This window comes from Eleginops maclovinus, chromosome 16 (genome assembly GCF_036324505.1).
Source record: "Eleginops maclovinus isolate JMC-PN-2008 ecotype Puerto Natales chromosome 16, JC_Emac_rtc_rv5, whole genome shotgun sequence".
Classification (NCBI taxonomy): domain Eukaryota; kingdom Metazoa; phylum Chordata; class Actinopteri; order Perciformes; family Eleginopidae; genus Eleginops; species Eleginops maclovinus.
In genome coordinates, this window is record NC_086364.1 from 18487909 (window position 1) to 18515315 (window position 27407).

General features: G+C 40.5%; 1 protein-coding gene and 1 long non-coding RNA gene across 3 annotated transcripts in view; one reads left to right on the forward strand and one right to left on the reverse strand.

Moving 5' to 3' along the window:
- Window positions 1–37: 37 nt before the first annotated feature.
- On the reverse strand, window positions 38–3018 carry b9d1 (B9 protein domain 1). The gene is made up of 7 exons (XM_063904871.1): window positions 2685–3018; window positions 2472–2540; window positions 1839–1950; window positions 1514–1610; window positions 1330–1392; window positions 674–741; window positions 38–464 (listed from the first exon to the last, which is right to left on the reverse strand). The coding sequence occupies exons 1-7, from the start codon at window positions 2745–2747 to the stop codon at window positions 304–306; spliced, it is 633 nt and encodes a 210-aa protein (XP_063760941.1). The 5' UTR covers window positions 2748–3018; the 3' UTR covers window positions 38–303.
- A 28-nt stretch (window positions 3019–3046) lies between these two features.
- Window positions 3047–27407, forward strand: part of LOC134878686 (uncharacterized) — a 36875-nt gene continuing 12514 nt past the window's right edge. Inside the window, exons 1-3 of one of the 2 annotated variants that reach the window (XR_010167706.1) lie at window positions 3047–3211; window positions 5549–5627; window positions 17433–17506. This is a non-coding gene — a long non-coding RNA (uncharacterized LOC134878686). The remainder of the gene's footprint in view (window positions 3212–5548; window positions 5628–17432; window positions 17507–27407) is intronic. The other variant, XR_010167707.1, reaches the window with a different exon arrangement.

Consider the following 27407-nt stretch of genomic DNA (forward strand, 5'->3'; position numbering starts at 1 on the left):
AATAGTCCATAGTGATTTCAATACAAACATGAAAATATTCAGAGTTTAAGTCCATTTATTTAAAAAAGTAAAAAATGATGTAAAACATAACGATTCAAGACATTATCTAAAACTATTTATATTTGAAAAAATGTAATAAAATCTTTTACAAATAATTTCATTTTTACTAAAAAAACCGAGTGTCATCTGATCAGAGGAGCCCTCTGCCTTCGTGCCGCTTTAAGGTAACAGTGGCATTGCAGTGTTTTCCATCCCCACTGAGGAATTTAACAAGTCATTTAGTCCGTAAAGCAGTCTCCCGTGTTAATGCGTGCTGTACGGTTGCTCCTCTGTGGACCAGCTGGATGTGGCAGACGGTGTGTTGGCAGTGTTCGATGGTCCTGTGTCATAACCAAGCTTCTTCATGTCTTTAGTGATGATGTGGAAAGACACGGTGACAAAACCTTGGGAACGGACCCGAGTAACTGGAACACAAAAAAGAAAGAAACATTGATACAACAAACAGAATGTATTACATGTGTGTAAACCTCATTACAACTTTATTTATTTCGACTAATGTGGAGGCAAGATACTTATACTATCAGTGGCCAAAAATAATGTCTTCCTTCCAGGTAATTTTGGTAAACTGATCCAAATCAGGGAAAAAGTAACCAGAGATAAATGCAGAACAAACCTTCTCTGCCTTCTCCCTGGGCCACTACCTTGGGGTCTATGTACTCAGGCCGCCGTCCCAACAGCCAGCTGAACAAGAGAGGAATAACATGTTGCAAAAATGATGAGGGAGAGAGAGGTTATACCATCCAAGTGAAATGAGCTACTTAATATAGCTACAGTAAACATACAAGGTTAATAAACAAAGGATAAATACATATCTGTTTCTGATGAGTTTTTTAACACTTTTCAGAATCACTCCCAGTAAAAATCCTCTCTGGTAGACAGGAAGTGGTGAGTTAATGCACATGTAATGTTAAGACCAACAAAGAAGAGTACACAAAAAAAGCACCACATGCTTAAACACATTTTAACCCTCTCCCAGATTAAAGTAAAACAACTAAATATGCTCTAAACGATGCTCAAGGTCCTTATAATCTGATAGCATGCTGTGTTATGAGTCAAAGTGACTGTGATTACCGTTGTGTGTAAGTCTTTCCGTACACACTGATAACAGCGGCTGGCAAACAATACCTACTGACGCGGACTACTGAGACTGTATCATCAGGAGCAGCAATAATTGCTAATGCTGAGATATCAGCTGCTTCTCCAGGCAGGAAATACTCATCAGGTGCAGCATCACAGCTGCTCACACAGAAACTGAACACATGATCGCACCTCGTGAACTTCTGAAGTCTCCATGTGGGCTCAGGAACAAACATGGGGATGGTTCGTGTATGCCTAGAAAAGAGGAAAATAACATATTAATTTTAAACGTTATTCCTGGTATATAGTGTAGTACAATGTGCACATGTTACTTTAACCTCCTATGTTTGTATACATATTTAAATGTATAGCTTACTGTCCAGGAGTGAAGGGGATGTGTGTTGCTCCGTAGCCTCTTACCACATCATTGCCAAACACATCTGGACCGTACACACTCACTACCAGCTGAGGCCCTGGGGAACGAAAATGAAGTCTAGTCATATTATCATTGTCTGTGTTTTATGATTCATAAAGGGAGGATATTGGAACTTAAGAGATGATTATGAATGAGGAATAAAGGCAATGCTACCAAACTATGTGGTGTGTGTGTGTGTGTGTGTGTGTGTGTGTGTGTGTGTGTGTGTGTGTGTGTGTGTGTGTGTGTGTGTGTGTGTGTGTGTGTGTGTGTGTGTGATACTTACATCCAGTGGGGTTTGTGCTCTTAAACGTCGTCTCCAGTGGGAAGTTCCATATTAGTTTGTGTGAAGACTGACTGCCTTTACATGTTATTTGAGTGATGCCTTCCTCCAACCCCTACAAAGAAACAGACAAACAGATTCACTAGTAAGATGATTCCTACACCTGATAAACCATGCCATACTTATTAAAAACGTATATTTAATGCATGTGAAAACAAGTTATATATTGTACTAACATTATTAAATCCAATTCAACAAGGAATATGTTGCTACAGAGAAGAGCTTCCACATTCAAACATTTAATACATTGCTAAACACTGGTATTATGTTTAAGTTAATGAATATAACCCTGTGCAATATATACATATACACTTATGAAATTAAAGTATTTACTACCGACATCCTGAAGCAACTACATTACTTTCTACCTATTTTCTTATAATGCTGCTACTTACCTTTTTATACTTGAAATGTGCATTTATAGTTTGACTTCAAATGTTTAAGATTATTATTGTCTCTTTGCTGTAACGCAGTAAATGTCCCCGCTGTTGGACTTCTGATTCTGATGTAGAGTATGTGTTTTGACAGCAACCATAATCTTTACTCATATAAAGTCACTGTTAGCATGCTACTCACCGAAGTAGGAGCCCAGTCGTGGCCGTACACAAAGCAATATTTACAGTACAGGTTGTCATACTCAGGATACTGAAATATAAACAAAAAAGCAACACTTTAATGGCACTCAAAGTAATAATTGAGACAAATTCAGGTGAAAGGCAAGCGTTGCTAATGCTAGTGCTGGTTGAAATTAGCTGCTAGGCTAGGCTAACAATTAGAAGTAACACTCACGTTTGCTCCCTCAATTTGTCCGTTCACCGTCAGAAGAAACACCGACGGGTTGATTGTAACCATCACGGCTTCAGGTAGTAAACTGGAAGTATTTAGGCGTGTTTCATTTATAAATCTGCCCGGTTTAAAAGAAATGTTCTGCTAATTATTGATCCAAACCCTGCCCGTTGCTAAGGCGACGCTTGCTCCTCCTTACGGGTACCTGCTAGGCTCAAACTGAACGGATGCGCGGAAGCAATGCTGAAGGTAATACGCTAGATGGCGACAGAGTACCAAACACAACTCGGGTGTATGCGTGAGGAAAATCCCAAATGCACCTGAAGAAAAGGTTGCGTCCATCTGCACCGGAAGCTATGGCCTCTTCACCCACCACTCCTCTCACATGACTGCTTTAAATCCAAACCCACGTGGTCCCATCCCGAAAAGTAATGGCTGCCTTTGAGTTAATCAAATTGCTCATGAAAAGAGCAGCTCACACAACCTCGAGGAAGGCCACGTAATGTGATTGAAAGCTTAAGAAACACTAAGTAAGTAGACGTAAGAGTATTGTCTGTCAATAAATTGATGGAAAGGTGATTTTGCAAACGAATAGTGGATATAAAGTGCACTGTCGCATTAGTTTTCCAAGACATTTCAATGCTAATTGTCTGCCAACAATTAGCTCACCCTGAGAACAAAGCCACATTGTTTTATCCCTGGCTGCTGCACAGGTTAATAACGTTATAGCAGATGAGTACACAAGTTGTTGACGCAGGTTATTTTCTACATCTGTCATTTTAGAAAATGTAAATTAGTGTTATCATATAAAGCTCTCATTTACTTATTCTAAAATATACAACTGTACTTGAACGCACCTTGATATAGTTCCAAATAGTCAACAGTTCAATAACATATTTCCTTTAAACAAAACAGCAATATTATAATGAACAATTGCTTCTGACAAGGGTGTGTTCTCATAAAGGGTGTTTACATCTAAATATACAACAACAAATTGTAGGCATAATAGCATTTTACTTTTAACTAGATCTATTTTTACATTTTCTGGCATTGCAGAGCCTTTGACCCAGCTTTTAGACCTGTTCTGTAGCAAACAACAATTAGGAGGAGGCCATGATCCCAGCAGGCACAACACCATAATGATGGAATGTGGCGTATAATAAAGAACTGCTGACAATAGCATGTATTTAAGGGTAATTATTAGGCAGTGCTCATTTGCTGCCTTTGTTCAGATAATTAGCTGTTTTAGGCAACTGCTTCTATCAGCGCTGTCACACACACCAACAATTTCCCCCTCTGTTGTCTCTCTGTCTGCCCCCTCCTCTGTGTGACAGGTTGCTGTGTGTCCTGTTGTCAGACCGCAGCGGGCCCCCTGAGTCGCTGACCTTTTACTACCGCCCAAACAGCAGCTCTCTTTCCACCCTCCACATTTTTACTACACTGTTTATTTGCCATCCTCAAAGCCTGTGATATTGACCTGTCTCTCCCACTTTAACCCTCCCCCTTCTCTCTTTCCCCTTTCGTAATAACCTCAAGGAAACAATAACTTCTCATTAGTAAACAAACCACCATTAAACTGTCAGCAGGCAGACATCAGCCATTCCTAAAGTCTCGGTGTCTCAGAGACTTTCAAGTTAATAATCCATAATGAGATCCAATGTGATGACACTATATGAAACAGTTTTCCTCCTCTCACTGATTCCATACTCCCCCCTTATCTTCCTCATTTTGACTCCCTTAAAAGTACATTTGTAAGATATGGCCATATTTTAGGACAAACGATGAACTAACATCAACGGAATCTGAAGCGCCGTCTGTGATTTTTATCTTATTTTGTGCCTCTCGTATTTTAATCTCAATTCTGATTTCACATTCTAGCAGGCCCTTAGCCCCCCACTACCATCCTATCACCTTTCATCTCATCCCAGCATCTCCCTATCCCTGCTTCTCTCCACCCCAGCATTCCACTGGCCCGCCTTCCTCGCCACCTGCCAATTATGTGTCTTTTTGTTTCTCCACCTCCCTATTGCTTTTTCTCCTCTTGCCAGTATCTCCTGCCTCTTTCTCCCCAATGTCCTGCCTATTTCCTCTCTTCTTCTTACCCTCCTCTCCATATATGACTCCCTCTCTTCTCCTTTCTTACTCTTCTCCCATCTCATCTGCTCATTTACGTATCTCCTCTCCTCCCACTCTCTTCCTGTCCCTCTTTCTCCTCATCCACCATTTCTCTGACCCGTTTTTGTTCCTCTTCCATCTCTCAAGTCCTCCTTCTCCCTGCCAAATGCCTGATTTAGAGTCCGACAGCCTCATGTCCCATTTAAAGTAACTGTACACGGGCCAGTCCAAAAGAGGAAATCTAGCCATATGGGATAACATTTTCTCTATACTTATTCTTTTTCTTTTTTACCAGAAAACAACAAATTCTAAGTGTTTTTTACACCTTGTTTTTTGACTGTTGTAACATTTGCCTGAAAGCTTCTATGAGATGTGTACCTATTGGAATACTGTATGCTTGAATTAAAAAGGCCCTATTATGCTATTTTAGGCTTTCCCTTTCCTATGTTGTATAGGTGTTTGTGCATGTAAATGGTTTTAGACTGGAAAAAATGAAGAGGTGCTGCAGTAGGTGGAAAAAAAAATAGCTTTTTGAACATTGAAGCCTGGAATTGAGCATAATGGGGCTCCTTTTAACATGCTAATGAACTATTTTTATTTTTGACTCTTAGCATCTATACTTTTGCTGTAGGACGAATATAGGATTTGTTCCACACTTTATTGGTCACCTACTGCCCTTCACAGGTCCCTATATGATTAAGAGACACAGGTTTCCTATATCTATTCCTTATGGTATGTTTTTTCTGTCACAGAACGATGATCCAATAACCGGAGGCTGCAGCATCTTCAAGAAAATGTCATTCTCGAGCTCCCTTCACAGGTATCTACTGGGTAGTGTGAATCATCCACAACATGGGTGGGAAATAAAACAAGAGTGAGACTAAGAAATGCTGCTTTCCTCTTTCAGCTTAAACACACATCTCGTCACCATACATGGAGTCTTCGCTCACTAACAAATCGTCACAAACGGTTATGTATGACAAGCATAAATCAGTGAGTCATATTTATCTAGTCTTCACATGACTGCACACACACAAGCACTCAGAGAAAAGGAGCACAGAAGTGAGTAATGCCGATTAAGAGAAATGTCTCAAACTGTGTGTGAGTAATAGTCCGTGACCGCTGGTTCACTGATTTCGCTCCTTTGAGGAAGCCCCTGACACTTAACCTGCTGACAAAAAACAGCTGTGGAAGGAAACTGACCGATTTGAAAAAGAAGACGTCAAAGAAACAGAGGAAGTGAAGGAGAAATAGATTAAGTATGGAAGATGAATTTCTTCAGAAACAGAAACCTTTGATTTGTCACACGGCAGGGTAGTTCACATTGTTTCAGCATGTGTGCTGTGCAGAGGAAAGGCAACAATAAAGAGTATTCTAACATAATACAAGAGGCAAGCAAATGTGTCTAAACTAAAATCAGTACACATGAATAGTAAATACTAGAAACAAAAAGTGACTGAAGATTGACTTCCCCCTACTTTTTTTTCTCACTTAAATCGCCTAATTAGACCCCCTCTCAGGACTGTGTGGGCGTATGCACTTGATTGACATGACTCGGTGCTATTCAGGTTACCAGGGAGTGGGACTGTGAGCTGGCAAACATGGACATTTATTATATATATAACAACGTGGCTTTCAGAAATGCTAAAAAACAAAAATCTGAGCAACAGGTGCATTCAAAAGACTGGAACAATAATATCAAAAAGTAAAATAACTAAAAGCTAAATAAATACAACAAAGGAAGGAATAGGGCTATTTGTCTAAAAATAGCATTCTTTAATTGTGCTCAATAATTGTATCGCATTTTCTATTTTTAATTGAACTGCTTTAAATATTTTAATAAAGTCATTTGCAAAAACGCATAGTATTTAGAGTTAGTATTCATTTGTTTACATCAATAAAATGTACACAGAATAAGAACAGACCACACATTTTGGGAAAAGCCAAAACCTCCTTCCACCCATAAAGCTTCAGAATGGAAATGGACATTAAAAAGGCTAAAAGAAATTCAACCATCGTTCATTTTAATAATTTGACAATGTGTCTTCAGTTAAACAGGCCTTTTGTGCATGCCGGCTCACTGTCAAACTGGCATAGCTTACTGAGTAATTGCTGCCTTAAAGGAATGGGGGACAGAGAGACTTAAGGATTAAGTAAAAGGATTAGAGGAGACATTTCCTGAGCATTTCATTACTACTGATTCCAAAATGCCGCCATTAGTGTATTTGTGTTAGTTTGTCCTAGTATTACAAAACTTCCTTCAACCCTAAAGTACTCATCTACCTAACAAGGCACATTGGGTTGCACTTTTCCTTTTTCATTAAATCTGTTTTAGAATTCCCCACCAGGTATTCTCAGTGGCTTTATGAGGACAACTATCTGTGTAATGACACCTGCAACATTTGAGACGTTCAGCCTGTCTAATAAAAAAAACCACACTGTCTATTGCAGCACTTCACATTCAGTTTAATGAGCTGCTCCTCTGGCAGTCTCCTCGTCGGTGGAGCCTCTCTGTCTCCCCCCCCCCTCCCTGACTCCCCCCCCTCCCTCTTCCTGGATAAACTGTCCGCACTGTAAGTTTCTTGGTCCAAGTTGTCCTCTTGTCTGCCTAACCTGGACAGCTTTCTGGGGTTTCTAGTGAGTGTTTGTGTATGCTGTATGTGACTGTGTGTGTGTGTGTGTGTGTGTGTGGTCCATGGTGCAGATTGAATCTCTGTTGTGGGAGAGGAACCAAATCTCCTCATCATATTTTTAAACTTCTCCATCAAGCTATTGGTTGAATATCTTAGAGTACCATTGAGGAATGGGCAGTTGGGATAGAGGAGAAAATCAAGCAGCAGATGAGGGGGAATAGGGAAAGGAGAGATAATTTGAAGAACTCCAAGGGGAGGTTATTTAGATATTAATCACTGGACTGGAGTCTTTAAGGTCAGCCTGGTCTGCTGAGCTCCCCAATGCTGGAGTAATAAGTCAGGAGGCTGTTGGATCTTGTGGAAACAAGAAAAAAGCTACCAGGGAAAGCTTTTTATTTATTCCAGCCTGTCAGATTTGAGGAGATTCTCTATTCCTCACGTGTTTAATGTATACAATGAACTCTCCCTGGCTCTCCCAGCGCTGCCAACTGTGAATTTCAGGGTAATTTTTTACATCCACTATATAAGGTTTCAGCCTTCTGTGGCATATAATTGACTTCATATAATGCAGTCAATATACAAATAATGTTCTGTGTTCAGGGAGAGAATAAGAAAATAAGCAGTAATGCCTACAATAAGTAATACATCTACAGGGTATCGAGGGGTAAATTTGCAAGTGAGTTTCAACGATCACATCCCCAATAGATATGTAAATGTTTAAACATTATTGTTGAGTGTTTAGCCAAATTGTAAAAGGCAGCCAGAGCATCTCGAGCTTAGATTGTATAGTCTGTCAACGAAAAAAAGTAAACTTTGCAGACTATAGTGGTATTGAAATAAAAGAATGAACAATCACTGGAACCATAAATGCAAATAGTGACATCGTTTGACGGTAACAAATTGCATTGATGCATTCGCTAGATATTTCGCGAACTTTGAGGACGCCTTTTACGAGAAGAAACACACTTTTGGGTCATCGTTTGTTGGTTTTAGTGCTCATTAAGCTTTGCTGCTCTTTCCTTATCAGCTTTAAGTCAAAACTCAGGAGTGTATTCAGGCAATCTTGCATGTAAGTTGAGATATTGAAATGTTTCTTTCACTACCTAAAGACGGCTCAGTGGCTTTTAGATCATTATTTGCAACAGGAAGGACAGCAGCAAGGCCAGAAAGGTATTTGTACATTTCCACCTGCTAATTTCCCACATCTGCTCTAACACCTGGCACTTATGCTGCTTTAACACCTAGTAGAGTGGAAGAAATTATGAATCCACCAGATTAGAATTAATATTAAGCTACAAGTTCAGCAAACCAGGCCTTATGTTGAATATGTCTTTTTCTAATCGTTGGCCATGATGGAAAACATCATGAGGTCAATGAAATATGTAAAGGATCCCTCGTAAGGAATTAGGGAAAGAGAATAAGGAACCGCATCTACACAAGGCTACGGACCTTTTTGTTGACCTTTGTGCGGTACATTTCAAGTAGTAGTCTTGAGTAGTAGTCCTACCCAAAAAGGAGGTTTACAGTTCATGTTATTGACGGCAGAATGGTGCTTCACTTTCAATTTTGTTGTTGCATGGACTTGTGGACAGGCATTGTCTCTTTTTGTAAAGGACTGTTCAGTTTAGCCTGCAAGCACATAAGAAAAGCACCTTTTCTTAGCCTTTAGAGAAATCTAACCACCCCAATCATGACTGCCACTTAGATACTTTAGGGTCATTTCACTCACTTAAGGACCTTCCCAAGCCAGAAAGACAATTTGACCACTGCATGGCCTCTGTGGTTTCAGTGTACTCCAGTGCACTGTGACCTCAGCCGCAGTCAAGGACACCTCTCTAGCAAGACTTTCTATCAGAGAAGGCAATGCTTTTAATCAAAGTGTTAAGTCTCTCTTCAAATTACGATTACATACCTTTTAATGACATGACGTCAAACCATAGATGTGTAAAGAGAACTGGAAACGGAGCTGGAGACGGGACCCCGTTCATTCTTATTATCAGTGGCATCACTTTTAGGATCTAATCATTGAAGTGTTTGTACTGTGTTTGATTTCGGCAAAAAATAGAAATAGACGCTGATATACAGATGTATTTTTCCCAATGTTAGTCAATGGGAAAGCATTTTTTGGCTCGCATAACGTCACTCAAGTGTAGTACCACTATTTGGCAACTACGATTGTTAAGCTTCAGATTTTCCAAAACGGCCATCAGCTATAAGGCTACATATTAATGTTAGTTGTTCTTTATGACTGTAATTCTACAATATTATCAACCATGGTAGCCAAAAAAAAATAATAGGTCCCTGGCCATATCCTGAGACTACAATTCCCCAGAATACAAGCTAAACTAATACAAGTTTCAAATGACTGCACTTGCTTCCCCAGTCACCTTATCTAAACATCATTGAAACTAAACGGGGAAACAGTTTAGCCCAAAGTGCTTTTGTTGTGTAATTTCTCCATCTCCCTTTACCTCCGCTATGCTCTGGGACTTGAAAAACCCGTGTTAACCTTTGTTTAACCCGGCAAGCTGTTTAAAGAGCCATTCGTATTTACAGTATCAGCCTGGGGGGAGAGGGAGGGTGGCTTGCATGCATTCAAACGCTCAGAAGCATTTGAATGTCACAAGGATTTCACGGTGAGGAGTTCATCAGGATTTTTCTGAAATGATAGAGTTCGGCAGAAATGCTTGTTTGATCATTTACGCAATCTTGAGCAAAGGGCATCTCGATAGTTACACATGTCCTAAAGCATGTGAAAGCAATTTGTCATTGAGGATGGCAAATTCTTTTGTGTCTTGTGGTACATGTCTATACACATCAGAGGTGGCAGATGTAGTTGCAAATAAAGAGACGATAGCGCTTGAAAGAGAAGTTTAAATAAAGCATTGTCTTCCTGCATGAAGAGTGTTATTAGTTTTTGAGCTGTTTACAAAAAGTTACAAATATTCTTTGATACACTCCTTTCTATTCAAGCTTTGGAAATGAGTGGAGTTTAGATTTTCTGTTTGCCTCGTTCATTATGGACTTACCTTAGTGACCAGTGTTGTTAATTCATGTCAACATCTGGTTTGAAAACAAAAACGGCAGATCTCAGGATTTTCTGAAATGGATTTAGCTCTTTTTAATGATGCAGAAGAGCCCGAATACCAAACAAATATCCGACCATACCATCATTTAATATGATTTAACCTAGTTATACTGCTGAATGGATAGTGCACATATTATCAATCATGAACCAATACCATCCATCCTGTATGATATGAAAGCAGCATGTGTTATCCTGCTGCTTCAAAATGTCTCACGCAGTTAGAAAAGCACAAACAAAACACACAAATGCTGCCTATAAAAAAAACAACATACATAATGCTGCTTCATACAGCCAGACGGACACAAACAGAGGAATTACAGTAATGTACATGAACTTGGTAACAGCATACAGGCACAAATACGTGAGCATACACACACAACCCACCCATACTCACCCTAGATAATCAAACACAGTTGCCCTTCACCTTTTTAGCATGCCTTCCTGCATTTCCCTGACAAAGGGAAAACCATGATATGAATAATAATGATTTCCATCTGTATAGCACTTACAGCCGCCTGTGCATGTGGTTGTGTGTGTGTGTGTGTGTGTGTGTGTGTGTGTGTCACAGATCATCAGCTATTAAAATGGCAGACGTCGGCATCGTTATACTTACAGATAATACCTTGCGTAAATGCAACTTCAATCAATGGTTGAAATGAGACGGTTAAACGGAGCCGCTGTATCTTTGCGCCCGGTTGTGTCGGCGAATGAGTATAAGAAAGCAGGTCAGGTGAAAGTGTCATCGATTTATGACTGGCGTCTCAGTCAGAATCAGGAGGCCATTTATTATGGAAGCCCATTAGTAATGTATGCATACCTATATGAGAAGAAGGAGGATAAAGAGGGCGGAGGGACAGCACATCATCATTTATATGGCTCCTCCATTAGCCTGAGTGCTCTGTGACAACATAATGGTGGTCGCCCAGACAACAGGGTCACCGTAGTTATGAACACACCCGGCAACAGCGGAAGTCAATGTGGCAAAGTGGGTCCAGAACTCCCGCTTGGCCGGCGAAAAAGGCTTGTACAGAAATGCGCGCACACACACACACACACACACACACACACACACACACACACACACACACACACACACACACACACACACACACACACACACACACACACACACACTCTCATTGGGCAGGGCAACTCTCTGGGGATCTGAGAGGCTTTTGAACTGATCAATAATGAAAGGCGGGATGATGGGAAAGGAGAGAAAGAACTCAAATGAGAGACTGAACGGGAAAGACTTGTGAGTGGCAGAGAACGAAAGAGACCTCCCCATGAGAGTTTTTTCCATACAGCGCCGTTACAATGGAGTGATGCAGGCCCATTTTCACAAAAAGCATCTTAGTGGGAAGATGATCTGTTCCTTTACAAACCAATGGACTGAGAAGGGCTCAAGATGGTTTTGTTCAAATGGTTTTGAAAGTAACAGGGATTGAGAAACGGATAAAGACAGAGGAAAAACCAGAGAAGTGAAGAGATGTAAGAATGATTGAGTGTTTCATATCACTTTTTCTGTATGTAAATGTCCCAGATCAGCAGCTAGATTCCAAGGTGGAAACTAGAAACACTTCTCCTTCTTGAAATAGCAAAACTAGATATGGTGTAGCACTTTTTTAACCATAGATTTTCTTAATCATGTTTGGTGATCAAAAATCATAGCCCACCCAAATCTGTTTTCTCACTTTTGGAGCTCAAGTTGCATTCATGTTGCTCTGTTGACTGTCTTTGTCTGACTTTGCTCAAAATTGGGCAGTTTATTGATTTGTTTACTCCTCTAAAAGCGATGAATATTCTCCACTAATTAGTAAAAAGGTCATATCTGGGTGTTGTTGACAAGGTCGTCGACATATTGGCTTGTGCTTATTGACAGAGGTCTATGAATGGTAAGAAAGGATGAGTTGTAAATAACTCCCCTCAAATATTTAGTAAACACTAACTCTTGGATGTCAATATATTGGATTTACCTCCATGTGAATTTGTACAATACTGGTTCCTCAACCATTTAACCTTTGACTTTTGTGATCCTATCGTCATGTCAACACTTTATTTCTCCGTCAATCACGACCAAGTAGCTGCCAAACGAATTACTTTGCCACCATCTGCTAAACTAGCGCATGTTAGCATTGTCATTGTAAGAATGTTAGCTTGCTAAAGTTAGCATTAAGCTAAAAGCAACACTGTACCAAAGCATAACCTGGTAGAGTTGCTGTAGAATATTATTCCTTTAACATCTGTGAAACTCAACACAGTTATCAACAGCAGTGATCGTGTGTGAGACCACATAGAGACGTGGCAGACGTGAGAAAGATATGAGTAAAGGTTACAGTTCACTGCTCACAGATCAGCTCATAACACCAAACCACCGCAGGAGTACACACTTTGATCCAGAGGGACAAATGTAGGGATGAAAGGTGTTACGTATGTGTGTGTATGTACCACTGTGTGTGTTTTTGTGTGCATAGAAACCCATACAGCTGTATCACCGTGTGTGTTTTTGTGTTAGAAAATGTACAGAGAAGCAGGCAGCGTCCCACAGGCAATAAAATCTATATTTCAAGAGCTGTAGACTTCTTCTTATGCCTGCTGCTTTGAAGACCAATAGTGTGTGGGGGGGGGGGGGGGGGGGGGTTGGGTGAAGAGAGGAGGATGGAAGTAGAGGCCAAGGACTGGAGGGGAAGAGACGGACTCGGGAATGTGACACGTCTAATGAAGAGAGAAGCATGGGAAGGCAAGCAGGGAAAGAAAATCTGAACTGATCATAATCACCAGATGCAGGCAACAAGAACAAGTGCTGGTGGAGCAATACTGCCAAATCCTACGCCAGAAACTAACACAGCGCACGATAGCTGGCATCAGACGGTAATGACTCACTTATCTGCTGTCCCTCCATTGTCTACAAGTACCCCCTCGAAACACTTTGAGCATTTGTGAGGGAATGAATTACAGGCAGGCTTTACAGAATATAATTTCCTACACGATTATTCGTCCATAACACGGCTTGATGAAGTGCTCTGATATTTAGAAAAAAGAAACGCTAGACTTTCAGATGTCTGACTTTCAAAGGCTTACCATCTGACTCATTCCAAGCACCATCAAATGGGTTCAGGGAATAAACAAACTATTAGGAATAATGTTCAATGTGGTGTTGTGATAACTCATACCTTCCTTTTACGGTTAGCAGAAATGCCTTGTGCCTTAGTCATTAAATTGTACATCCTGCAGTACAGAGTAGGACTGTTTCTCCATCCTCGGCAGTGAGTGAGACTTTGTATTATCATAGGAATGTGAAGTGTTTAAACTTGAATGATTTCGGAAGCCATCCATTTACTCCAGTCTGTCTTTCAATAAGCTGCCGTTACCTTTTTGCAGACCTGCTTTACCTGCAAGACCAATTGTTTTGTTTTATATATCACTCTTGTACTCTCCTTATGGTGTTATCTAAAAGTTATTACTGTTCAAAATACACTGAGACAACAGCTTTTAGCTTAGCTATAGGTCTTATTGAACTCATTCAGTTGCGTTGTCATGATGATATGTATCATACTGTGTCTAATATGGACATAGTCTCAGTGATGTCCCCCACGGGTTTCTTAAGAGACATTGGAAAGCTCAACAAGTGTGGCTCCTGCTGTCGCCATCTTTGCATTGTTGATTTCAGCTCATCCAAAATAGGGGACAGAGCAGGGCCTGCTAGTAGCTAGCGAGGTGTTTTAAAATAGAGAATAATGGCTGCCCCTTATTATGGTGAACTTTAAGCCTCAATATAATGCAAACAGTTGACTTGTATGAACATTCAACCAACACGCTGTTTTTGACACTCAACAGAAGCTTCCTTTTTAAGGAATGGAGGTTGGCACTTAATCTGCATGTTGAGATTTAGTACACTTTCCAGGTTCCTTGTTGGGTTTGAGATACTTGTAGAGATGGTGTCGAGTTTGAAGTGAGGAGATTATCATGTTCATACAACATACAGTATGAATATTGCCATGTTTTCATTGTTGTTTCACTCTTGATGCTTTCAGAGGGACTCAGCACCCAATGAAAATATATCTTTTGCTGACCATCAGTCCTAACCCTAACCCAACCACACCAAATGATGCTGAGTGTGGTCAGAGGTGAAACAGGCTGGAAACCTTTCACCCAGAGAGGGCAGCAGAAAATTGCTTTCCAGCTGTTTTATGTAGATTTTGAATTTTGAATTGAATTGCGTTAAAATTCCCAGTACAGGATCCCTGAACACTGGTGGCAAAGACCTTTTTTAAACCCAGATTTATTTGTAGCTTTAAAGTGAGACAGGGGATTTCTACCTCAAAACATTTCATAACTCAGTATTTAAACAAATATCTCCATGATGGTAAAACTGGGAAGAAACAATGGCTCGTATCACTGAATGCAGGTTAGCTATGCTGCTGTACAGCACTCAGGGGGCTCGTTGATTTGAGAGCTGATGTATAAGGGGGTGTTCAGATGATCTCCGCACTGACAATGAGACCCTTTAAAACATGCAAATGGTATTGCAATGCCTCGAAGATAACACCATGGGACTCTGAGCTGCTATTGAAAGGAATCATAAGACCTATTCATGCATTTCAATGATTTGTCCTGGTGGGTCATATGAGAGCAGAATAATGGTCTTGCTGAATTTACAATATGCTTTAGGTCATCTGTCCGCACAGTTATCTATGGAGAGAAATTCCTTTTTAATGCAAACAATGGAGGGGTTATTCCTGGTGCTTTCATAAGGGAGCTGATAACCAATCAGATAAGGAATGATTGAATCTTGAGAGAGAGAGATGCTGAGATGACGTGCGCATACACAGGTCACATTTTTTTATGTCTGAACAGTTGGAATCAGCCATGCCAGTGTTTGTGTCTGTCGGTGCAGATTCCCACCATTTCCGCATGTGCGTGGGTGCATGTGTGTGTGTGCGCCGGCATGCATTAACTCATTGCAGAGTGGATGATTATGGTCTCAAACAGCACAGTCTGGTCGCATAGCAACAGACTCACTCCCCGCCCCTCCATCCCTTCTTTTTCTACTTCTTCTTCTTCTTTTTATTCAGTGCGAGCGTTTGAACTACGCTGAAAACATTCTGAAGGCTCTCACACACTCACCTCTCGCAGCATAAACGACAACGCAGCATGTGTGCTTGTGTCTCCCGGAGTGTGTTATGTATGTATCTCCGTCTTCTATGGATTTCACAGAGCTGAACAACATGAAAGTGGAGGAGAGAGGAAGAAGTCCTCCTCCCAGCTCTGCAGTACCATCGCCAAAGAGAAAGCTCAAATGGAGCCTGCAGTTGAGCTTTTCACTGTGGCTGAATATTGATGTTTTCCCTCAGAATATCAGAGAGGGCTTTAAAGTCCATCCCTGCTCACATACAGACATTTCATTTCATCTTTTGCTTTCTTTCTCTTCATTCATCCCCCTCTCTTTCACACGCACAGTCTCTGCTTGCGAAGCAAAGTGGGAATTCTGCATGTCTTGACAATCACATTACCCCCCCCCCCCCCCCCGAAAACCGCCCTCTGCTCCCTCCCCACCTTCCCTGTGGCCTAGATAGAGAAATATGCATAACTTCTTCAAATAACCCTGCAGCTAAAGTAGTACACTGGATAATTCACAGTACCAACAGATGCTGCAAAACTGAGTTTTATCATCCACTCGAGTGATGTAATAGCCTCCTGATGTCGCGCTTTTGCCGCTGTCACCCGATAAGATGCCGCTGTGATGTATGGAAGTGTGTGACACATGCAGCTTCCAGGCATCATCTCCATATTGAACAGTAATCATGACACACAAACCCACACTATAACTGTAGCTCCAGATAAGGCTTATCTGCGCTGTAATTGTGTGTTTAGCGATTGTGTGCGTGTGAGACTGATTCTGTGTTTTTAATGTGTGATGGTATGCCCCGTGCTGCGGCAGTATGTTCTCTGTTTAATGCATTCTACAATGTGAGAAGATTGGATTTGGATAAACACGATTGTAATGTGGTAACTCGCTGCGCAGCCAGCTGAGATTTTTATGACCCAGTAATCCAAACATTGATAAAAAGTTAAATCCTGCCAGAGGAAGGCGAAACAAAGCAGGGTCGGTGAAATGCTAATACTGTCAGCTACACCGCTCTGCATTCAAGCAGGCACTCGAGATAAAAGACACGTCATAACATCCATAACACAATGTTGTTTTAATGACTCAACATATTGCCTGTTGCAGGAAAGATGGTGTGCTGTGTCGGTGTCAGAATTATATTATATTATATTATATATTACACTTGACAATGTTAGGAAGTAGTTGTTGAACAAAGTGGATTCTTTAGCAGCCAAAGATACCATATGGACAATGCATGACTCCAAAAAATGGGCTTATCCCGCTCCGTATCTTTAAGATGTGTAAAGAAACCACATGCAAACAGGTTAGCCACATCATCTGTTTAGGTAGAGTACACATTTGCAATATCGACTTGTTAATTTGACAATATCCAAGGGTTGCTTTGACAGATTGCTGTGCTCCAAAAAAAACAAAAAATCAATCAGTGCTGATTTGTTGGGTTTCAATTTTCTGAAAAAAAAACTAACTTAGAAACACAACTTGAATGGATTTAGGAGTATATAATTCTGCTCCCAAGACAGCAGATTATCCTGTGTGCTAGACGAAATAAGTGTGACTCCAATCACAAGAAAACAAACGTGTTTTCAGGTATAACGTGCAGAAAGCTAATCAGTCCAGAACCAATCAGTCCAGGTGGCAGTATGACTTCCGCCAGTTTGTAATGCCAGTATTTCCAAGCATGAGGAACCGTTGGCTTGTGGAGGCAAACATCTGTCCCAACCTTGTTAGCAGAGGCTGTTTGCAGAAGGTGGATTATATTAACAAACTGCATCACACTGTGATTACAGGAGGAAGACACCATTCACTACCCGATCCCTCCTCACCAGGTTAATGATGCTCTACAGAGCTGGAGCTTCATGAGGTGAGGTGGGCTTTACGCCAACATGTGTTATCGAATCTAATGTTAAATGGCTCGTGTCGCCCGAACGAAACCACTTCTCACACATCACTCGGTCCCAGTGACTTCCTGTTCATCGCTGTAAATCTTTAGATAGCTGTTACAGTCTGTTGTTATGTTGGGCTCTTTATATGACTCGTTTTATCCTGTTCACTGGTGGGGATGACCTTTCCTCGCCTCACAAACGGCCTCTCTTCTCTGAGGTGTGGGTGAATGAAGATATTTAAAAGCAGGACAGTGGAAATAAAGGGAGGGAAGAAAGAGAGAATGATGTAACTAGAGGAGGAAGGGTCACTTCAGTGTCTAAACATCCCGTAAACGTTCTTGGCCTGTCTGACAGGATAGGCTGTCTCCCTGCATCCTGCTCCCTTTCCACAGCCGCCCGCGCTGTCACAAGAGCCACCTTGCAAGCCACCTGCTCTAAAATTACAAGACACTTTCGGGCCTGAAGTGTTTTCCCGCTGCACTTTGCAAGGATCATTTGTCAAATGCTGTCTGCCATTGTGACTTGAATCTGTAAGACAGCAAGCAAGTTTCTAAAGAGGCAATTTGTATTGACATGCTTTGGGGTTAGAAAACAAAAGCCATTAGCTGAGCAGATTAGCCACAAGGGGGTGTCTCACTTGGTTGATCGCACCCTAGGAAAAAGGTCTGTGCAGGAATGTATTCATGTGTACTGTGCTGAAATTCAACGAAATGTACAATATACATTAACAGATCATGAAAAGATAAAAGCAAGAGGACCAGCACAGAGACAGGATGTGGGTGACAGGTTCTTAAATCAGGTATTAATTCTACTAAGAGCACCATTGGTGTCTCGCCTACGGCACTTAAAAAGGTCCGGATCTCCAATGTCAGAAATAAAAACTTTAATTTCCTGGATGACAGTTTTATTTTCTTCTGCAGGAACACCACCTAACACCATAGAAAAAGGTAAATCCTGTCCCGAAAAGTCACTGGGGTGCTTAGTGGAAGGTTTCTAATACCTGGAGTTATTGAGTCGTGCATGGTTGGTGTGTGTGGTGTGAGTTGAGGTGCTTTGATCCATATTCATCAGCCACTGTCTGATCCAGCCACACTGATCACGCCTCATGAATGAAACATAACCAAACTGGGGCCATTAGCTGGGGTTAGCTCAGATAATGCAGACTAAATGCTTTGGCTAATTACTATTCAGTCGCCAATGATAGGATCAAAGAGACATTTTAGTATCCAAAAAGGTTGATGCTGCACTATTTATAAAGGAATGTGACCTAAACACAGAAGGGTTAGCACTTCTGGTTCCCGCACCTCAAAGTCAATGTTTATTAGTTTATGCTTAGAGGCCTGAAGTAAGGTCTGTAGCTAAACACAGGCTCACGGGATGTTCACGTTAAGTTCTAAGACGTATCATTCACCAGTGAATACCCCACTGGTGAAGGTCTGACGTTTCTCTGTGTCTTACAAAAGGCAGTTGCTAACAAGTCTTTAAATACTTAATGTCATCACATCAAACACGAGATCGCCTTTAGCTAAGTGAAGTGGAATAGCTTAACGTTAGCATTTTAGTCAAAGTCAACTTTATTGTCAATCTTTCAGTTTTTGTGTACAGTCATACTGTTTTTAAAAACTGCAAATATATATATTAAAAAAAACAACAGTCCATAAATACAGAATAACACTCATTCCTTAATGAATGTGGATGGATATATTACAGTACCAAATGAACATCGGTGCAAAGGACTGTCCATAGCAGCATAGAGTGTGTGCTACTTACTTGACGCTTGAAGTGTAATAAAAGTAGTGTTGGAGATTATCCCGCTGAACAAAAAATGTAGGTATCATAAATGTGTGTTTGCTATAGATCTTATTTTCTGCAATGTTCCAAAATCCAATTAAAGAGTCCCACGTTTTTTATCAAGGGGAGCGCTGACCATGATAGCCTCCAGGTTAGCCTACAATGATACCTCATCACTGCACTCTATAATAGCATTGCTTAGCTCAGCAGGTGTAAGTTGTATATCTAGGAAGACGTCACTTGTTTTCAAGGTTATTTGAATTATGTGCTTTTAGATCTGGTCTGTTTGTTTTATACATCTGAAACTGAATACCCTGACGTGGCTCTTTTTTTTAGTTGACAAAAGCTAAGTATAATAAACTACTGAACTCTGTGTGTGTATATAAAAACAAACGTGTGTGTGTGTATACGATTTATACTGTGTGTATGCATGTTTAGGCCTTTATTATGTAGAAATAAGGTCTAGTTAGAGAAAGCATGCTGGCTGATATTGATTTATACTAACATCAATCAATTCTAATATGACTTTCCATGTTGTTTGACATACTATAAAACAACAACACAACAGCTATTTGATTTACCAACATTACAGGAAGTGTTAACATGCCACTTCAATGCTAATTGCTCACCTGGCCTGTTGTATTGATTGTCTTTGCCCTGCAGTTACTTGTCGGGGTCAGACTCTTCCAATTGTTTACTTCACATGTGTCTACAGGTCCTCAATTTACACAGTTCCACATTTAAGAGGACACCACGTTTTCATTTTAATTGATTTCTCGTTTAACTTATTGATTCCCTTCATGATATGAGTTAAGAAGGTTTGTAACTCTTTCTTTATTAAGAGTTATCCTTCTACTGTGATCGGCAGAGGTGAAAATCCTGGTGGGGGTGTAATGTGGCGATCTGTGTCAGACAGCCTGTGCATTAAGTGCAAGCGTCGGCATTTTTCTAAACATATGTGTGTATGTGAGTGCTGAAACCTAACATTTGCAGCTGTCAGAGAAAAGAATCCAGGACAGACGGATGGATACGGGGGTGAATTAGTATCCATTACTGAGAAAAGCCGGGCAGTTCCACTACAATGTACACTTCCTGTGACGTGTGTGTATTTATAGACGTTGTTCAAGGTCACGTTTTTTACTTCTCTGTGGACATTTTGTCAGTTTCAGGGCTGGAATTTGGCTTAAGAGTTCAGATAAGAACGAGATTGTGATTTTGCTCCGCAGTAACAGACGTCTGCATATACTTCCCTCAAAATAAGGTTGTGAGTTACAGCGCTGCAAAAATGTGACTCAAACATACAGAAAGAAAGGAAGGGCAAGTTTCATATGCACCTCAACACAGTCGCATCATGACTTGTCATTCTTCGTCGTTTGTCCCTTCCTCATGCACCATCCCCCTTTCACGTTGTCCTTAAAATGATGATTGCATGCACTGTGAATATTCGTAAAGCAGCTGGTTGTTTGCTTTGGATACCTCAGCTTCGTCAGTTTGTGTGTGATTGATAACACAGTAAACTAATAAGAATGTATGATACACGCGATGGGAGCAGTCAATCAGTAATTAGCTTGATGGTAAACAGAGACATATTAAATGACCATGTGTATCTATCTATTGTCCGGGGAAATCTCCATGGGACAAATATATTTCAGTGAGTCATATGTCAATGCAGTGGGTTATTTCCAGAAAGTGTCTTGCTTTTCATTTTTCCACAATAGCAAGTAATGTAATACACATTCTGCTGGGTTTATATGGGGGTGCTTTATATGCTGACACGTATATAGAACTGAGACATGCATTTTCTCCTCCGCTCTCTCTGACACACACACACACACACACTTTCAAAGACCCATTGTTATCTAAAACCTGAGTTTCATCTTCAACCAAAGGGAATGTTCTGTTCCTTGCGACCGCTTTACACCAACTTATTGTTTTGTCCTTCCTCCGTTTTGCCCCATCAGTCCATCTTTGCTGCTCCCTTCATCCCACCATTCCTCTCTTGCATTTCTCCTCCCTGTTTCTCAACCATTACCTCACCCTATCCTCTTTTTTCTAAATCAGATGTACATACAAGTACGTATAGAGACATGGTTTTGCATCAAACTCCAAATTAGTGCACAGTGCAAAGACAATACATTATAAAAGCTACAGAGGGTTAAATACCAAGTAAACATATTTGAACATTTGTGAAATACCGGAACATAAAACGCAATGAACAATAAAAATACCTATTATATAAATTCATAAAAATCAAAATATAGATAATAGAATTGTCATAATTAATAACATTAACAAAAGTCAAGTGATTTAAACACAAATTTAAAAGGGAATATTACTAATGAAATGGTAAAATAGATAATACGAGTCAACAATGTATACAGTAAATAAAACAACATAAAAATAACCAAATATTTAAAGGAATACAAGACCATTTAAAAGTGGGGTGTCTCTAATAAATATATTTAAATATATCTTTTGTTGGCGCTGTATAACTTGGACGCACACATAAAACAAGATGTGCAAAATATACATTATTTTATAGTACATATCAGCATCAGTAACTGAGGCTTTTGTTAATCCTACCTTTTTGATTTGAGTTAACACAATTCACTAATCCTAATTCCTCTAAATATAGTCATGTTTGCTCTCTCCGTTGCGTGCATCAGGTGTTCTCTGTTTCGACTGTGTGTGTTCTCCGTCATTGTTTTTTTTAACATCACCTGTGCCCTCTGCAAATCTCATGCGTAACATGAACCGCCAGAACAATTTTCCACAACACTAGCAAATTAAATTGAATCAGGGAAACAAAACATTGTTCGTTATGTTTGCTACTGACAGAAACATCGAGACTGGCATCGTTTTCTCACACTCTGCCCCTTTTTCATTTTTGAATCCTAAGCGCTGTACAGTCCTGTAATGGATTTGTATCATGTTTAATTTAGCCGTAACCTTACATGAGCTTTGGCTGAACTATAAAATACACTTTTCACCAGATTGTGAACTTTGGATTTTCCCTGTCATCTTTTAAGGTGACAAGAATTGCATTAAGATATCCTCTTTTTTTAAATCTCAGCCTACCCTTTTAAGCAAAATCAGAAAGGATTTATTCATACTGCCTAAATTTCTCCAAAGGCGGAATTGGATAATGTGTGAGGTCAGCTTGAAAGCAAGACAGTGAAATTACGTAAACTGAACCCAGAAGTGAAGAAGCAGATGTTATTTTTTTATATTTTGTACCTTTTCTGCATGAACTCCCTGTAAAACTCAGTAAAGGATAAGGAAATAGAGAGACAGATTAAGCCTCTTCCACATGCCGATATATTCTCACCCTCTTCCTTTCCCTCTTGCATCTTAACACTCGAAGGTTACTAACGCTAAGGAGCTACATCCTGTTCTGGTCCTCCGCTGGTACTGTGTTTCATCAGACGAGGCTTCAGTAAAGACACTTCAACTTTCAAAATGAGTGCATCAATGAAAGACAGTCCTTTATCTTAACTGACAGAGTGGCCTGATCATATGAATTTGATCCTTGGGTGTGCAAGAGGGAAGTGCTAGTCTTTAAGGAGAGATAAAGAGTTGTTTTACAGTAGGAGGAAGAGATTGACGGCAAGAGGAGGACTGTTATTCACAAATCCCCACTGCGACAGCCCCTCGAAGGGGACTTTTGACAAATACTTGAGTCTAAGAACTACCAACCTGAACAAAGTGAAAGCAGGAAACAGATTATTTGGGATACAGAGAAAGGTATCTTTATAACCGAGGGAATACTTTATATGTAGAAAGTTATGGTTTTTATAGATTGTTCAGTTTGAAGTAGGGCGATTTTCATTAACATATGCCTCTGCTTTGCTTCAAAATAATAGATAAGGTTGAAAGTTGTCCAAATTATTCCTTGAAGCTCATTTCATGAGTTTGAAAAAAATCTGTCCATTAATATTGGATATTTGGACAAAAAAGGTCCAGTCAACTAAGAAAGCTTTTCCCCAAACGCTTGATATTCCATCTGTTTGAATCAACAGCCTTCTTACTCTCCCACCAGGTTGCCAATGTTGTGGCTATCAATGTAATAGTTCCCAGGTCTGGAGTCAGTTCACTTCGGGGGGAAGACTTACATAATTTGACATGAAAATGCAAATTGGCTTGGCTGGCCACGCAGTTTTTTTTTTCGCCGTAATGTTCTCTGCACCAGCTGGTCATTTGGCAATGCAGCTGAGAAGTGGTTACTGACTTGTACTGACATGTAGTGTGAAGCTGCATGATTAGATTTCCCTGGACAAGTAGTCAGGCCTGACACAGTATAGAAAACAAGATCAGATCAGGGTTTAAGAGAGTTTTGAAGGAGGAAGATATGCAGTTTGATCTCTTAAGTCTTTGAAAACTGTCTCATAAATCATTTTACCCATTGTCCTTTAAATAGATTCATAGTTATTAATTTAATTGGTTGTTATCGGGGGAAAAAAAGTGTGAAACTTCTGGGCTCGTAAATAATGAGTTCAAAGCGTCCTTATGGGTCATCTCAATTCCTGACGGTACCCCCTACTGTGCAGAAATGTCGGCATCAATTGGGTACTTTCTTGGTATCGATTGTTACTGTTTCACTTGACATCCATAAACGTATGAAACTTTCTTTACTGATCAATGCATTAACAGCATATTTAAGCCGCCACTGCTTCATCCCAGTCCCATTTTAGTACAACATTCTGTGTGAAAATAAATAAATAATTGCTTTTTCTGACTGATGTGCCCTGCTGTGCAAAGAAGGTCTCTAGGATTAAAGTATACAGAAGTATTTATGTTAGACCTATGAATTTAGGCCACCAGGAGTGCAGGCCAAATGCTTTTCGAATGCATTTCAACAGTTTGAAATTTGGTGCTGACTAATGACACTTATGTAAGGCAGGGCAGGTTTATGTAATCACTGTCACAGACAGCAGGAAGAACAAAGAACAGATTTCCGGGGATCCTGTGTTTGCTTCTAATCTGGCTCCTGACAGTTAAATATAGAAGTGCAATGCCGTAAATCTGCTATGTATAGGACTAATGACAGATCAAATGCTAGAATGCATAGCCACTCAGCTTAAAGATATAAAATAAATCACGGAGAGTTATCCGAGACTTTCTGATAATAGGATCATTGGTTGGATCCAGACCCTCATCCAGATGAAGCTGGTATGACCTCATGTTACAATCTGTGCTTAATACAGTGTGTAATACTCAGGGCGCGGACATATGATGCATGACAGAGGCTAGATCCAATATTTACTACAAAATTGTAATTTACATTTAAGCTTGAAGTCTTTTCCCGCAGATGCCCGCTTAAATCCTTTCTACTTGAGAGCTTTTTGAATGTCATCCTTCAACAACATTTACTCTCAACAGGATCAGAATGTGTTTCTTGTGGTTGTGCACCAATGATTTTTAGTGCATAGTTAAGGTAAAGAGTCCCCTCCCCCAAGTGGTGGACCAATGTCCTCGTCAATAATCTATACGCAGAGGTGACCTCTGCTCGTGACCTCTGCATGTACAGTGCACATCTGGCAAGACGTGATGGGTTTGAGAACTGAGTGTGTAGGCCTGAAAAATTCAGATATCTTAGTCTTACTATAGACTGAAACAGTTGAACTCATTCTGTTTTGAAGAAGAAGGGCTACCCTGTTTGAATCTATACCTTTCAAATATTTGGCACAGTGCAGAGCTTGGTTAACAAGTTATGAAAAACCCATCTTACTGCAATTCACTTGACCTGGTTAACCTCTAGAACTCATATTGATATCTGGGGGCAAAAGCATTTAAAAAGTACATATGAAGAGCTAATTTTGTTAAAGGGGCCCTATTGTGCTTTGGGGGGTGTTCCCTTTCTTGTAATGTGTTTTATATAGGTATTGGTGCATGTAAATGGTCTGTAAAGGCTAAAATCCCAAAGCCTCCATTGTTTACTCCTGTATCAGTGACATCACTATGTGAAGCTTGCGTTTCTATTGGCTAGCGCTCCAACACATTGTGCATGATAAACTAGGGGACGTGACATTTCTGAGTGGTTGACAAATCCCAACAGAGCCAGCCAGCTAACCCATTGGAGCAGACTGGGCTCTGGTATTTGACAGAGGGTGAAAAGAGGTGCTGCATCACAGGCAGTATGAGAACATTAAGGACCTTATTGAACATTAGAGCATGTAGAGGCAAAAAATACAAATATGAAACTGCAAATGTGCATTTTAGGGCCTCTTTTTGAATGCATTTCAATATTGCCATCCCAGTTATCTGAGTTATTGAGTCACAGGTATTGATCAATGACTCTATTGACCTTTCAGACATGTGCAGTGTACCGATTTTACCATTTAAACTATTGGGCAGTAAACACGTTATTGGCCTAGTAAGTCATTCCTAGTGAGTACTAGCACTGACTGCTTCTTTAGCTTAACCACCAGATAAAACTCGTGAGGGATACCAATCCCCACTGCATATACACACAAGCGTGCACACACATTTTCATTAAGGAGATTTAAGTAATCTGGGGAGTGATGTGTCGGCGTAAGGTAAACGGTTTCTGAGAGATTTTTACTGTCCCGCTGTGCTGAGCACTGTTCTTACACACGCGCAATAAACCTCTGGCTTTAATTACCCTGATCCTTAAACACTCGCACATACATTTGCAATCACACACGCAGTGTCTTGCCATTTCTGCTGTGCACTTACGTGTATGTAACATGTTTACACATCAACGCATACCATTAGTTGCACTTGGTTTGTTATTGACAGCTGAGTGACCACATCTTTCAAGCTCTTCTATAACCAGAGGCCCGAGGGTTCAGTGCCAGGTCGCCTAGAAACCCTGACGACATCACCAACCTCCCGTGTGTGTTGTGTGCAAGTGTGAGTTTTGGTATTCATGCCGAGAGAGAGAGAGAGAGAGAGAGAGAGAATATATATATAAGCGAGTGATTGATTTTATTTGACACTGTGGAGGAAACATAAATAAAAAGACTGCAGGCGGGGAGGCCCGTCACTGAGAGCAGGGATGGCTGTCAAAACTCTGGTGACTTCACCGCAGAGTTTTTAAATCCCCTAAATCGTGACTCACGATGCACAACTTTTAAGCTACTTCAGAGTCCCCCAGTGGAGTCATGGTGCTAATTTAATGAAAAGGCAATGATGGCTGTTCACACTTTGTAACAAATCCGCACCAATGCTTACTTTTTAAATATCTAAACCAGGTTTCTGTGGGTGCAGAAGAACAAAGTATTATTTTTGTCTTTGCGTCGCTAATCTCACAGTAGTGATAACCACCATGATATAAGAGAAGTCAATTGGAGAAACTTAACTATTGCTGTGTCCCAATTCTAATACTTTGCTTACTATGCTGTAATTCATACCCAGAACCTAACAGTGTGCACATTTCAACCAGGTAGCACTTTTTCAAATCGTACTCCGCTGATCTGCCCTCACCAACAGTTATGGTTGCTGCTGTTAGCTAGAAAGCGACCACGCTATCACGTGCGTTAGCGTCCTTAAAGACTGGTCAAATAAAGAAATCAAATAAATGGTGGCCTCTTTTACCAACAGTGAGTGTCGTTGTATGTTAAGATAAAATACAATTGTTTACGTTTTGTTTGTGCTGTGTTCACCTGAGCATTTGCTATTGTTGCTCATGCTACTTTACCCAGCAAAGATGGCGATCGCTCGGTTTGAGAAGTGTCAAGTTCAACTTTGTGTCTGTTGTTAGCTCTTAAAGCGGAGGAAAAGCGAACCTTCTCACTCACATTTACAAAGCATTTTAAAGGCCTTCTGTAGTGGCACTTGTTATTTTGCAGGCTCTTGAATGGCTAGTGTCAAACTATAGAGTGGAATATAAGGCAATGAAGGCTCAGGGACCACCGCGGGAATCCACATTCAGCTCCCAGCAGCACTGCCTCACGCTTGGATGGGAAAACACCGATCCCAGCTGGCAGTCTGCAGTCTATGGTTGGAAGGATGGATGCACGCAAACATTTCCCTGGTGCTGCACTAGTGATTTAAACTGGTTGGTCAGCATGTTTGTTATGGAGTGGGGTAGAGTGCCTTAGGGAATACTGTCGAATTTAATATCAT